The 14,310-nt window shown below is 41.4% G+C and overlaps 1 protein-coding gene across 1 annotated transcript; it reads left to right on the forward strand.

Moving 5' to 3' along the window:
- The first annotated feature begins 6,068 nt into the window (after nt 1-6,068).
- LOC134585995 (somatostatin receptor type 4-like) lies at nt 6,069-7,780 on the forward strand. The gene has a single exon (XM_063441492.1). It carries the CDS (start codon nt 6,248-6,250, stop codon nt 7,619-7,621), a length of 1,374 nt encoding a protein of 457 aa, XP_063297562.1. The 5' UTR covers nt 6,069-6,247; the 3' UTR covers nt 7,622-7,780.
- The last annotated feature ends 6,530 nt before the right edge of the window (nt 7,781-14,310 follow it).

Here is a 14,310-nt window from a genome sequence, read left to right on the forward strand (position 1 = left end):
TAGAAGCATGTCCTACTCGTACAGAGAAAGCAGGAGAAGTTGTAAGATTCCTGCTACGAGAAATAATACCCCGATATGGACTACCCTGTTCTATAGGATCGGACAATGGTCCAGCTTTTGTTCATCAGTGCCTACAACAACTGACTCATATGCTTGGTATAAAGTGGAGGCTTCATACTGCATATAGACCCCAGAGTTCTGGTAAGGTAGAGAGAATGAATAGAACTATAAAGAACCAGTTGGCTAAAATGTGTCAGGAAACCCAACTTAAGTGGAACGTTCTCTTACCCATAGCTTTATTGCGAATCCGCAGTACCCCTACCAGAAGGATGGGCCTCTCTCCTTTTGAAATCATGTATGGGCGACCACCTCCCGTACTTGGTAACTTAAGGGGGGACTTGAGTCAGTTGGGAGAAGGAATTACCCGGCAGCAGGTTGTAGAGTTGGGTAAGACTATGGAGGAGGTACAGAAATGGGTACAAGATAGATTACCTGTGAATATTTATCCCCCTGTTCATAGTTATCATCCAGGAGACCAAGTGTGGATTAAAGAGTGGAATAATGTACCGTTAGGGCCCAAGTGGAGAGGTCCTTATGTTGTTCTTTTGTCTACCCCTACAGCGATAAAAGTAGCCGAAGTAACTCCGTGGATACATCACTCCAGGGTTAAACCAGCAGCAGTCGATTCTTGGCAAATTACAGCAGATCCAGAGAATCCCTGCAAGATCCGGTTGAAACGCACTACTCAGTCGGAGTAACGAGGAATTATTGTGGATTACAAATTTTATTGTTACAGGTGTGAGTGAGAAGGCCATAATAAAGCCTGTCCGCTTACCAACACATAGTGTATAAGCCAGGAAAGTCTCGAAGGGACACCTGTGAAGACGAGCAGAACTCCATTCCCTGCAGCCCTCACATCCTGGAAGCTGAGGTTCCATCGCACGGACGAAGACTGAGGATGACGGCGAAAGATGTGCTTTTGATTGTGTTTATTTATATGTGTTTTTATATTCAGGAAGGTAGAGGTACCGACACTCCTAGCTGTGAGGTATGCATTAAGACTACGAGAACAGGTAACCATATTTCCCAAACCCTAATTTGGCATTCACAATACGAATGTAAAGGAGAGGTATCAAGATGTAGATACCTAAATATAGACTATAGTGTGTGCCATTTAGGAGTAGGAGAACCTAAGTGCTTCAGTCCAGAGTATCAACCTCGTACAATTTGGTTGACTCTCAGGAATGGAGATCCTCAGGGGACCCTAATTAATAAGACGGTGTTAGAATCCGTACATTCTTCGGGTGTTCTGCTATTTGATGCATGTAAGGCGATATCAAGTGGTAGAAAACCGTGGAATGTATGTGGGGATCTTAGATGGGAGAGGACGTATGGGTCTAATGATAAATATATTTGTCCCAGTAGTAAAAATAAATATGTGAGTCCTAGATGCCCAAATAAAGACTATAACTTTTGTCCATATTGGTCTTGTGTGGGGTGGGCGACTTGGGGACAGACAGTAGATAAAGACATGATAGTGACTAAGTTGCCGACTAGCCCTTATTGTAAGTCTATGGAATGCAACCCAGTCCATATACTTATTAATAACCCCGACAAGTTCCTAGATAAGTATGGAAATTTATTTGGGTTTCAGATATACGGGACGGGTTTAGATCCTGGGACATTATTGTTTATAGGAATAGAGACTGATACGGTATCCTCCCAGACTCATCAAGTATACCATTCCTTTTATGAAGAGATGAGTATAGATAATAAGATCCCCCATAACGCTAAAAACCTGTTCATTGACCTAGCTGAAAGTATTGCCGGTAGTCTTAATGTTACCAACTGCTATGTGTGTGGAGGTACTAACATGGGAGACCAATGGCCTTGGGAAGCAAAGGAGGTAATGTCCGGTTCTGAGGCAGTTGACCAACTAATATCTACACAAGCCGATTATCATTTGAGTGTTAGAGGTAAATCTGAGTGGAGATTAAAGACCTCCATCATAGGTTATGTTTGCATAGCAAGGAAAGGAATAATGTATAATATTTCTGTAGGAGAATTAACTTGTCTAGGGCAAAAAGCTTATGATGATGATACTAAAAATACAACTTGGTGGTCGGCTTCAAATGTCTCAGAACCATCTAACCCGTTTGCTAGATATGCCAGTTTAAAGGATGTGTGGTTTGATTTATCCATCACATCTACCTGGAGAGCCCCAGCAAATTTGTACTGGATCTGTGGTAAGAAAGCCTATTCGGAGTTGCCACAGGACTGGGAAGGGGCATGTGTGTTGGGTATGCTCAAACCATCCTTCTTCTTGTTACCGATTGAAACAGGTGAGACTTTAGGTGTTAAAGTGTATGATGTGAATCATAGGAAGAAAAGGGGACCCTTAGAGATAGGCACCTGGGAAGATAATGAATGGCCTCCCCAGCGTATCATAGATTATTATGGGCCAGCCACGTGGGCAGAAGATGGTACCTTTGGTTATAGAACCCCAATTTATATGCTCAACCGTATTATAAGATTACAGGCGGTGGTTGAGATTATTACTAATGAGACCTCACAAGCACTCAATCTTCTAGCGAAGCATAATACCAGGATGAGGACAGCAGTGTACCAAAATAGATTAGCCTTGGATTACCTTTTGGCAGTAGAGGGAGGTGTATGTGGGAAGTTTAACCTGAGCAATTGCTGTCTTCAAATAGATGACGAAGGGCAAGCAATAGCTGAGCTTACTAGCCATATGGTTAAACTAGTGCATGTGCCTACTCAGGTATGGAAAGGGTACAATCCAAGTAGTTGGTTTGGTAGCTGGTATGAGTGGTTTGGAGGGCTTAAGGCAGTGGTAGGTGGAGTCCTACTGATTTTACTGTTGTGTCTACTCCTACCGTGTCTTATACCCTTAGTAGTTAGGTCTGTGCAAAGCCTGATAGGAAGTATAGCAGAGAGGAAGGCTGCTGCACAGATAATGGCGATATATAAGTATAAGGCTCTAGATCAAGGAGAACCAATGCAGGAAGATGAGTGTTAAAAGATTCACATCATAAGATAAGTCTGGTCTGGTTCATGGTAACCTGAGGTATATGCAAACCAAGGTTAAGTGATGCCTCAAGTAATTGTGAAATATCAGAGGCATCAAAGGGGGGAATGTGATGTAATTCCAGTAAAATACAAGTTTAGCAGGCTAAGATTGCCACAAGGCATATGTATGTATATGTGTTTGTAGTATCAGTTAGTTAATTACACGTAGCTAAGATACTGTTATCACTGTACTGACCAGGTGCAGGAATGTAAGAACTGGAATTACGCGTCCCTCTCCTTTGTATCAGATGAGCCACGTGGTTAGACCGGATGGATGAGTTTAGACTCTATTTATTAAATAGGTTAAGGGTATGTGTGGGTGTAGTTAATTGTGGGAGGAGCTACAGTGCTATATAAGGAATGTACTCTATGTATTCAGTACTCAGACTTTGCTGTATTTTGGTGACGCTAGTCCCTCTGAGTCCCGATCGGTGATCCAATAAAGAATCTCTTCCTTCCTGAAGAAACCTGTGTCCATCTCTCTGTGCTTGGCTTCCGTCAGTTTCTCCGGTATCAATGCTAGACACATTTTCTGTTGTCAAGAGGTTACATTGGAAATCCCGTCATCCTACTGTAATAGTCACCGTTCTACATACTCCAACAGAACTAGACTACTCTATATTGATCCATCGCTAACAGAAAATTAAAAGAACAATAACCATTGCAGCTTCTCGATCTCCAGAGTTGTTAGCAAAGGTGGGCAGTGGCGCCCAATTGGACCCCAGGTAAAAAGTCAAACCGTTCAAAAACGACAGTGTTCCTTTAAAGATCTCAGCTCCATGTGCAGATGTTGCTCTATCTAAAAATAAATTAACTCAGATTCAGTATCCACGCCAACAGAAACCATTCCACTTAAACCCCCGATTTACTTAGCTGCAGATCCATCTTGTTACAGTGTTATTTACATAAACCTCACAATTAACTCTCCGAGCACCAGAAACACACTGTTATGCAATACTCACTATTAACTCATCCAAGTCAAGGGCCATGCCCAATCACACTGCATTCCATAAACTAATACATTCATCTCCAAAACACACATTTATTTACATAACCCCCGTATTAACCCAACCAACTCCATACTGCTTTATATTACCCCACATTAACTTAAGTTTATCTCCAGCAGACATTTTCACATAAACTCCCAGAGCACACTCAACTCCAGGTCCATCCGCAATGGAGAGTAAGACACTAGCGGATTTACTCCAATTACAATATATTTTATTTTAAACTGATATATTTATATGAAATTACAAAATGCTGTACGTGCCTCCATTTATTTGCGAAGGTGCCCTAACTTGATTTCACTGTACAGGAATTAGACTTTTGACTGTGCTCAGCAATCTGTCAACGTTTTCTTCATACTTCTAGTTGGACAGCAGCAACGTGGCCACCAGTTTCAATTACAGCACGGTTTAATTAACTTTTCCCCCTTATAAAGGTGGTGTGTGTTTCTGCATTTGCAACTAGTAACTCCCTTCCACTATGCTGGCTTTCTCCCAACCCCCTAACCCTTGTGTGTCTCTGCACAACCTGCCCACCATGTATGTGTCTCCTCACTGGCACCTATCGGAGACCTAGAATGGAAGAGTTAGGAGATTCTGTACATTCAAGATAAAACTTTGTAGGCTGTTTCTTGAATCTTCACTGAGACTGAGGGAGTGTTTCGATAAACTCATTTTCCACCCCACCTCCACGATCATAAACTCTCACACCTCCTCCCATTTACTTGTGAATCCCAGGGGGTAAACTATGTCTATTGTGTATGAGCTGAAGATATATTGTGGAAATTGCATGCCTCGATTGGAACTCTGCCACACATCAGAGCTTGTTTGAGATCTGGCCGAATAGGAACAATGATTTAATATAATACCAGACTTGAAGATGCGTCCTAATTGTTGCAATCACCACACATCCATAGTCAGGTCGCATGAACGAATGTCACAGGGTTTGTTGTCTTCCCTGCACGTGTTCGTCCAGTTACAAATGTATTTCTTCACTCTATAATATACCCAAATTAGAAAGAAATAACATGTCCAATTACTGTATGAAGGCATCATTACTAATAAATAAATAAAGTCGGGCTTTTTGATAGCAGGTCTGCAAGCTGCCAAACCTCCTTGCTCACTATTGTGTACCCAGTAAAAATTGCTGTGGGAAGTAATGTGCTAATATGTTTTTTTCTTTACAGCCCTGTGCAGTCTTATTCCAGTGTGAATATTCTAAGCACAGTAACTCCCATTACCCTCAGTCAGCTGGTTTTAATAAGCATGGGTACACCAGCATGCAAACCTGTCAGTTTCTGTGCCCTTGTTACAGTTGTATAGTACCTTGAATTCTGTTTGATTTACAGTAATTAATTGATTATTCCAGGAAAACAAAATCACATTGATTTGTGCTGGTGGGATTTAAACGCCACATAATCTTCAATCTAACACAGATTTTTTTTCCTTCTTACCAGCCTTTTATCATAATAAATATTTGAATATATGCATTAGGCAATCACAGCCGAACAGTCCCTTGGCTTACCTTTTTAATATTATAATAATAATCATATAATAATAATAATGATGATAAAAATAATAATATAGTACTCTTATAATTATTGTTCATTATAGCAAAGCATATTAAATTGCATTGATCTGCTTTGTGTTTTTTTGGTTTTTATTGATTTAACAAACTTTAATTTAGGAAATGAAATAAAGTTGCCTTTCGCAGATTAACATTTATCTCAATTTAATTAACCAATTACTTGCATGCTGTCTTTTTTTTTTCCGGTATCAGCCAGACACTGTATTACAGCAATGATTTCCAAACTGATGCAACATATGTCTGCGGATTTGTTTTTGAATAATAAACACATAGTTTCATTCTCAATCCTTTCTGTGATTAAGCCCAGGGCTGCCGGAGAGGGACCATGGCAACAGTAAGTCCTATTGAATAGTCCCGGACTTGCTTCCAGAAGGCTAGAAGTGAACTTGAAGTTGCTCCGCAATTAGCTTCTCCGAGCTATTCATATCTTTAGGATGCGGCTAAATGCAATGAACGAATAACACATGAGACGTCGCCAATAATGCAGGCTACACAAGCAATCAACGAGGATGCCCATCACGCTGGAGAGGTGATGCATGTCTGGAGCTGATATAAGTGGCTGGTGATGGCTTTATACAGAAAGAACAGCAATAGCAGAGCACACACACACACACACTGCAAGCAGCTGCACTGCATCATCTGTCATATATCCCTCTTTCTCCCTCCCTCCCTTCACCGTCTCTCTTGCACAGTCTCGCTCAGATGCATTTTTAAGCTGAGGATCTCTGGTCCAGCCACAGCGTCTTCACTGCATTCCTATGGGACAGTTACAATGACTACATCCCCTGATCTGCTGGTGCCAGTGGAGGCCAAGGTTCTACTGAGCACATGGAACCAGTCCAGGGGCCTGTCCGGGACTCTGTACCCATTCAACGTGATGAGTAGCTCAAGAAACACTAACAGCACCAGTGCTCCCATGGAGAAGGAGAAGGATATAAGCATGATAGTGATCCAGTTCATTTATGCCATTGTGTGCCTCATTGGACTAATCGGGAATTCCATGGTGATTTTTGTCATTCTAAGATATGCCAAAATGAAAACTGCCACCAATATTTACATCTTGAACTTGGCTATTGCAGATGAGCTCTTTATGTTGAGTGTCCCTTTCCTGGCTGCTTCTGCAGCGTTGCAGCACTGGCCATTTGGCTCAGGGATGTGCCGCACAGTCCTTAGTGTGGATGGCATTAACATGTTCACCAGTGTGTTTTGCCTGACAGTCCTAAGTGTGGACAGGTACGTGGCCGTGGTCCACCCTCTCCGGGCTGCCAGATATAGGCGACCAACTGTGGCCAAGATGATTAACATTTGCGTGTGGATTGTATCTCTTCTGGTCATTTCCCCAATTCTAATATTTGCAGACACAGATTCCTCTAATGGGGTTGTAGTGTGCAATCTTCTGTGGCCACAGCCCTCATGGTCTACCGTGTTTGTCATTTACACCTTTCTTCTAGGCTTCTTCCTGCCCGTGATTGCTATCTGTCTATGCTACATCCTTATCATAGTTAAAATGAGAGCAGTGGCACTGAAGGCAGGCTGGCAACAGAGGAAAAAGTCAGAGAAAAAGATTACTCGCATGGTGCTGATGGTAGTTACTGTCTTTGTTATCTGTTGGATGCCCTTCTATATTGTTCAGCTCCTCAACCTTTTCCTACCCCACATGGACGCAACCATAAACCACATTTCACTTATTCTCAGTTACGCCAACAGTTGTGCCAACCCAATTCTCTATGGCTTCTTCTCAGATAACTTTAAGAGATCTTTCCAGAGAATTGTCTGTTTTCGTTGGCTTGAGAATGGTACAGATGAACCTGTGGATTATTATGCTACAGCCCTGAAGAGTAGAGTGTGTAATAACCACCCATTGGACTTCCAGCAAGAGCCTCTCCAGTCTGACCCTTGCTACAAACATGGGACAATTACAAGGACCACCACACTATAACAGACCAGAAGATGCCTTGTTAACAACTTGCTGCTAGTCACACATGTTACTGTTCTACCAGAGGGTTTACATGTATGTGGACATGTTCTGATTAGATGTCCTCTTTGTATTTGTAGTGGAAATGAGTGTGCTTAATAAACCATAAAGTCCAATCTAAAAGAGCAGTTTGTTATTAATAGTCAGATTAAGTCTGCATTAGGTAGACCGGAAATTAAAATTATACTAAAATATTCTCTAAATTCACTGGTGTCACCAGAGTTTTTGGGATCTGTATATTATATATATATATATTTTTTATTTTTTTAAAGTAATACCTTTACATGGTGATTGATGTGTTCTTTTCTTATATGTGTTTTAATTGCCTTGTTTCTACTATAGAGCTAACAGTTCAATCTCTGACCTGAGTGAGCTAATAGATACAGGTATAGCAGGGTCTATCGGGGTGGGTGCTAGAGCTGAGTGAGGTTTATGTAGAATGTTGAGTACTGTTGGGCAGGTTTATGTAGAATGTTGAGGAAGATGCTGAAGCTGAGAGTTAATCAGACTTTATATAGAGCAGTCTCCATGGGAGTGGATACGGGAGTTAGGTGAGTAGATGATGTAGTGCAGTGTCTTTAAGGCAGCTGCAGTTTATTTGGAGAGACACCTGAAGCACTGTCTATAGGAAGGAATAATAGAACTGAAGGTATTAATGGGAGTTTATAGAGAGCAGTGTCTAATGGAGTGAGTGCTAGAACTGGGTGAATGAATAGGGGTTTATAGAGAGCAGTGTCTATTGGAGTGAGTGCTAGAACTGGGTGAATGAATAGGGGTGTATAGAGAGCAGTGTCTATTGGAGTGAGTGCTAGAACTGGGTGCATGAATAGGGGTTTATAGAGAGCAGTGTCTATTGGAGTGAGTTCTAGAACTGGGTGCATGAATAGGGGTTTATAGAGAGCAGTGTCTATTGGAGTGAGTACTAGAACTGGGTGCATGAATAGGGGTTTATAGAGAGCAGTGTCTATTGGAGTGAGTACTAGAACTGGGTGAATGAATAGGAGTTTATAGAGAGCTGTGCCTATTGGAGTGAGTGCTAGAACTGGGTGAATTAATGGGGGTTTATAGAGAGCAGTGTCTAATGGAGTGAGAACTAGAACTGGGTGAATTAATGGGGTTTATAGAGAGCAGTGTCTACTGGAGTGAGTACTAGAACTGGGTGCATGAATAGGGGTTTATAGAGAGCAGTGTCTACTGGAGTGAGTACTAGAACTGGGTGAATTAATGGGGTTTATAGAGAGCAGTGTCTACTGGAGTGAGTACTAGAACTGGGTGCATGAATAGGGGTTTATAGAGAGCAGTGTCTACTGGAGTGAGTACTAGAACTGGGTGCATGAATAGGGGTTTATAGAGAGCAGTGTCTATTGGAGTGAGTACTAGAACTGGGTGAATGAATAGCGGTTTATAAAGAGCAGTGTCTAATGGAGTGAGTACTATAACTGGGTGAATTAAAGGGGGTTTATAGAGAGCAGTGTCTATTGGAGTGAGTGCTAGAACTGGGTGAATTAATGGGGGTTGATAGAGAGCTTTGACTAATGGAGGGAGTGCTAGAACTGGGTGAATGAATAGGAGTTTATAGAGAGCAGTGTCTATTGGAGTGAGTTCTAGAACTGGGTGCATGAATAGGGGTTTATAGAGAGCAGTGTCTATTGGAGTGAGTACTAGAACTGGGTGCATGAATAGGGGTTTATAGAGAGCAGTGTCTATTGGAGTGAGTACTAGAACTGGGTGAATGAATAGCGGTTTATAAAGAGCAGTGTCTAATGGAGTGAGTACTATAACTGGGTGAATTAAAGGGGGTTTATAGAGAGCAGTGTCTATTGGAGTGAGTGCTAGAACTGGGTGAATTAATGGGGGTTGATAGAGAGCTTTGACTAATGGAGGGAGTGCTAGAACTGGGTGAATGAATAGGAGTTTATAGAGAGCAGTGTCTATTGGAGTGAGTTCTAGAACTGGGTGCATGAATAGGGGTTTATAGAGAGCAGTGTCTATTGGAGTGAGTACTAGAACTGGGTGCATGAATAGGGGTTTATAGAGAGCAGTGTCTATTGGAGTGAGTACTAGAACTGGGTGAATGAATAGGAGTTTATAGAGAGCTGTGCCTATTGGAGTGAGTGCTAGAACTGGGTGAATTAATGGGGGTTTATAGAGAGCAGTGTCTAATGGAGTGAGAACTAGAACTGGGTGAATTAATGGGGTTTATAGAGAGCAGTGTCTACTGGAGTGAGTACTAGAACTGGGTGCATGAATAGGGGTTTATAGAGAGCAGTGTCTACTGGAGTGAGTACTAGAACTGGGTGAATTAATGGGGTTTATAGAGAGCAGTGTCTACTGGAGTGAGTACTAGAACTGGGTGCATGAATAGGGGTTTATAGAGAGCAGTGTCTACTGGAGTGAGTACTAGAACTGGGTGCATGAATAGGGGTTTATAGAGAGCAGTGTCTATTGGAGTGAGTACTAGAACTGGGTGAATTAAAGGGGGTTGATAGAGAGCAGTGTCTAATGAGTGAGTGCTAGAACTGGGTGAATGAATAGGGGTTTATAGAGAGCAGTGTCTATTGGAGTGAGTACTAGAACTGGGTGAATGAATAGGAGTTTATAGAGAGCAGTGTCTACTGGAGTGAGTGCTAGAACTGGGTGCATGAATAGGGGTTTATAGAGAGCAGTGTCTACTGGAGTGAGTACTAGAACTGGGTGCATGAAAAGGGGTTTATAGAGAGCAGTGCCTATTGGAATGAGTACTAGAACTGGGTGAATTAAAGGGGGTTTATAGAGAGCAGTGTCTACTGGAGTGAGTGCTAGAACTGGGTGCATGAATAGGGGTTTATAGAGAGCAGTGTCTACTGGAGTGAGTGCTAGAACTGGGTGACTTAATGGGGGTTGATAGAGAGCAGTGTCTAATGAGTGAGTGCTAGAACTGGGTGAATGAATAGGGGTTTATAGAGTGCAGTGTCTATTGGAGTAAGTACTAGAACTGGGTGAATGAATAGGAGTTTATAGAGAGCAGTGTCTACTGGAGTGAGTGCTAGAACTGGGTGCATGAATAGGGGTTTATAGAGAGCAGTGTCTACTGGAGTGAGTACTAGAACTGGGTGCATGAATAGGGGTTTATAGAGAGCAGTGCCTATTTGAATGAGTACTAGAACTGGGTGAATTAAAGGGGGTTTATAGAGAGCAGTGTCTACTGGAGTGAGTGCTAGAACTGGGTGCATGAATAGGGGTTTATAGAGAGCAGTGTCTACTGGAGTGAGTGCTAGAATTGGGTGACTTAATGGGGGTTGATAGAGAGCAGTGTCTAATGAGTGAGTGCTAGAACTGGGTGAATGAATATGGGTTTATAGAGAGCAGTGTCTAATGGAGTGGGTACTATAGCCAAGTGAATCAATTGGGGTTTATAGAAAGCAGTGCATAATGGAGGGAGTGCTAGAACTGTGTGAATGAATTGGGGTTTATGGAGAGCAATGCCAAATGGAGTGGGTACTATAGCCAAGTGAATTAATGGGGTTTATAGAGAGCAGTGTCTATTGGAGTGAATTCTGGAGCTGTCTATGTTACTGAGGGGGGAATATACCACAATGCCTATAGGAGTGGATTGAAGCTACAGGGGATTATGTAGAAAAGTGCATAATGAAGGTGACGTAAAGCTAGTTGGATTATGAAGTCATGTAGAGCAGTGCCTATATGAAGAGATGTATATCTGTCTGAGTTACTGTGGGTTATATAGAGCAGTGCTTGTAAGAGTAGCTGTGAAGATGGCTGAGTCACTGTGGGTTATATAGAGCAGTGCTTGTAAGAGTAGCTGTGAAGATGGCTGAGTCACTGTGGGTTATATAGAGCAGTGCTTGTAAGAGTAGCTGTGAAGATGGCTGAGTTACTGTGGGTTATATAGATCAGTGCCTATATGCAGAGATGTATATCTGTCTTTTGTGGGGGGTTTTTTTTTTATAGAGCTGTGACTACAGGAGTAGACGTGAAGCTTATCTGGAGCAATCTGTAGGATTAGATAGTGGGCAGGGGGAGATAAGTGGAATATTTGTAGGGCAGTGTCTATGGGATGGAGATAGTGGGGAGTTAGGTTCAGAAGGGCCTGTTGGAGTGGATACTTGAGCTGGGTGTGTCACATGTCACATGTAAATGACGGAGAGGGTTGAACGGGCAACGGGCACCGGTGTGTCCTTGATGTAATAGAAGTCACTGGCAATGTACCCACCTATAAAGAAGGCATGTCATCCCAGCTCTATGGTACCAGAATAATAGGCTGTCCATTAGGGAGGAAGTCAGCCGTGTCTATACTTTGAGTGCAGCTGAAACACCTGTGTTTCTGTTTTACGTATTTTGTGCTGTCCTCTCTCTCTCTCTTGCTCTCACTCTAACTCACTCTTTCTGCATCAGCTAAAAACCGTCTGTGAGTGTGTTATTTGGGATTTATTCAAGCAGTGTCTATCGTTAATAGCAGATTATATATAGCAATGCCTATAGTGGTGGATGCTGCAGCTGAGTGAGTTGCTAGGGGTTTACATGGAGCTCTGTCTATTGGAGTGGTTACTGGAGCTTAGCGATATACCAGGAGTTTACATGGAGCTCTGTTTATTGGAGGGGATACTAGAGCTTAGTGATATACTAGTAGTTTACATAGAGCTCTGTCTATTGGAGTGGTTACTGGAGCTTAGTGATATACTAGGGGTCTACATGGAGCTTTGTTTATTGGAGGGGACACAGGAACTTAGTTATATACTAGGGTTTTACATGGAGCTCTGTCTATTGGAGTGGTTACCGGAGCTTAGTGATATACTAGAGGTTTACATGGAGCTCTGTCTATTGGAGTGGTTACTGGAGCTTAGTGATATACTAGGGGTCTACATGGAGCTTTGTTTATTGGAGGGGACACAGGAACTTAGTTATATACTAGGGTTTTACATGGAGCTCTGTCTATTGGAGTGGTTACCGGAGCTTAGTGATATACTAGAGGTTTACATGGAGCTCTGTCTATTGGAGTGGTTACTGGAGCTTATTGATATACTAGGAGTTTACATGGAGCTCTGTCTATTGGAGTGGTTACTGGAGCTTAGTGATATACTAGGTGTTTATATGGAGCTCCGTCTATTGGAGTGGTTACTGGAGCTTAGTGATATACTAGGAGTTTACATGGAGCTCTGTTTATACTTTGTGAAATGGTGTCATTGCTTTCAGAGGGAAATTCTGTTCTTAATACACTAATCATGTGGGATTTTATACATCGCTAAATCTCCTCTGTCCTCATTAAGTCAAATGTGATATATAAACATATAGCTGATTTATGCAATGCATTAAAATTCCCAGATAAGTTCAAGTTAAAGAAGAACACACACCCTTTACGTGTCATGAACACTATTAACATGTCCAAGCATTAAAACAGCTGAAATAAAATTGACTAAACTATAGAAAATCCCATTCATCCTGGGCTGTAAAAGACAAGAACTCCCCATAGCGTTTACAGAGCGACACGGCTTCCTATTTGATGACAGACCTTGGCTAATCCAATCCCTCTCTCTAAGTTTCTAATTTATTACTGAATTAAGGTTTATTTGTAAAAACAAATCATGTTACAGCAGTAGTAAATAATACATTTAAAAAATCTTGTCCTTTTGACAGGGCAGATTTTACCGTTTTGCAATGACTATGACTAAGCACTAGATATAGTTACAGGTGAGACCCATGATAGATTGTAACATTAAAGAGAAACACTCCCGTATTCAATCTGCTTATTTTTCTTCTATTTATTCATTGACTTGGCAGATTGAGATCAGATTTCACTAACTGATCTATTTACATTGAATTATTCAGAGTTACATAGTGGAGTCTAATCGTAGCTGAGAGTATTATTGTTCTGTCATCTGTTGCGGGGTTACCACCAGTGGGAGAGAAAACAAGTGGAACTCATTTCTGTATTTAATTTGCAAAATAATTACTTTCCTTTGTGAAAATAAACACTTGCAGTTTTTTGGGCTGCCTTGCCTCGAGGGGACGGATACTTATAGGATCTCGAGTCTTCTCGACTTCCCTTTTCTTCCTATAGCAACATATTTCTTTTACAGGAGGCTGAAGGGAATTGAAATTGTAGAAGAAGAAAAAATCAATAATATAGACTACTGCACTTCGAAATTCACAGACTGCAAAACAATGCATGGGCTCGGGATGCTGCATAGATATGGGTTCTGCTTTCATTTCATTTATGTAATGAAGTGTGTGATAGAAATCTTGAGGACCATTCCGAAGTCCTAATTAGAAATATATACCAGGAGTTTAACGGTTTCACTGCTGTCCACTAAAAAAAATAAAAAAAAAATCTTGTTTAATGGTGTTGTAGGCCACAATGGGGGCATATTCACTAAACAGTGAATTATAGCACATCGAAAACCAAATGGCAGAATTGAAATTAATATAATTCACCTGCTGCTGTATTTAAATTGGAATTTGTACCAACAAGTTATCTTTGCCTACATTTGTTATTTTGATTTTCAATTTAGTATATTTTGAGATTTATTGGATAGACTCCAAGGTGTGCAATTTATTAAAGCAAATAATGCATTCTTACAAAAAGGAATTAATTAAGGCTTGATTACTGCTGATTGACAAGACAATTACTGTTAAGACAGGTTAAAATATGTAAACAC

Source organism: Pelobates fuscus, chromosome 2, assembly GCF_036172605.1.
Source record: "Pelobates fuscus isolate aPelFus1 chromosome 2, aPelFus1.pri, whole genome shotgun sequence".
Taxonomy (NCBI): Eukaryota; Metazoa; Chordata; class Amphibia; order Anura; family Pelobatidae; genus Pelobates; species Pelobates fuscus.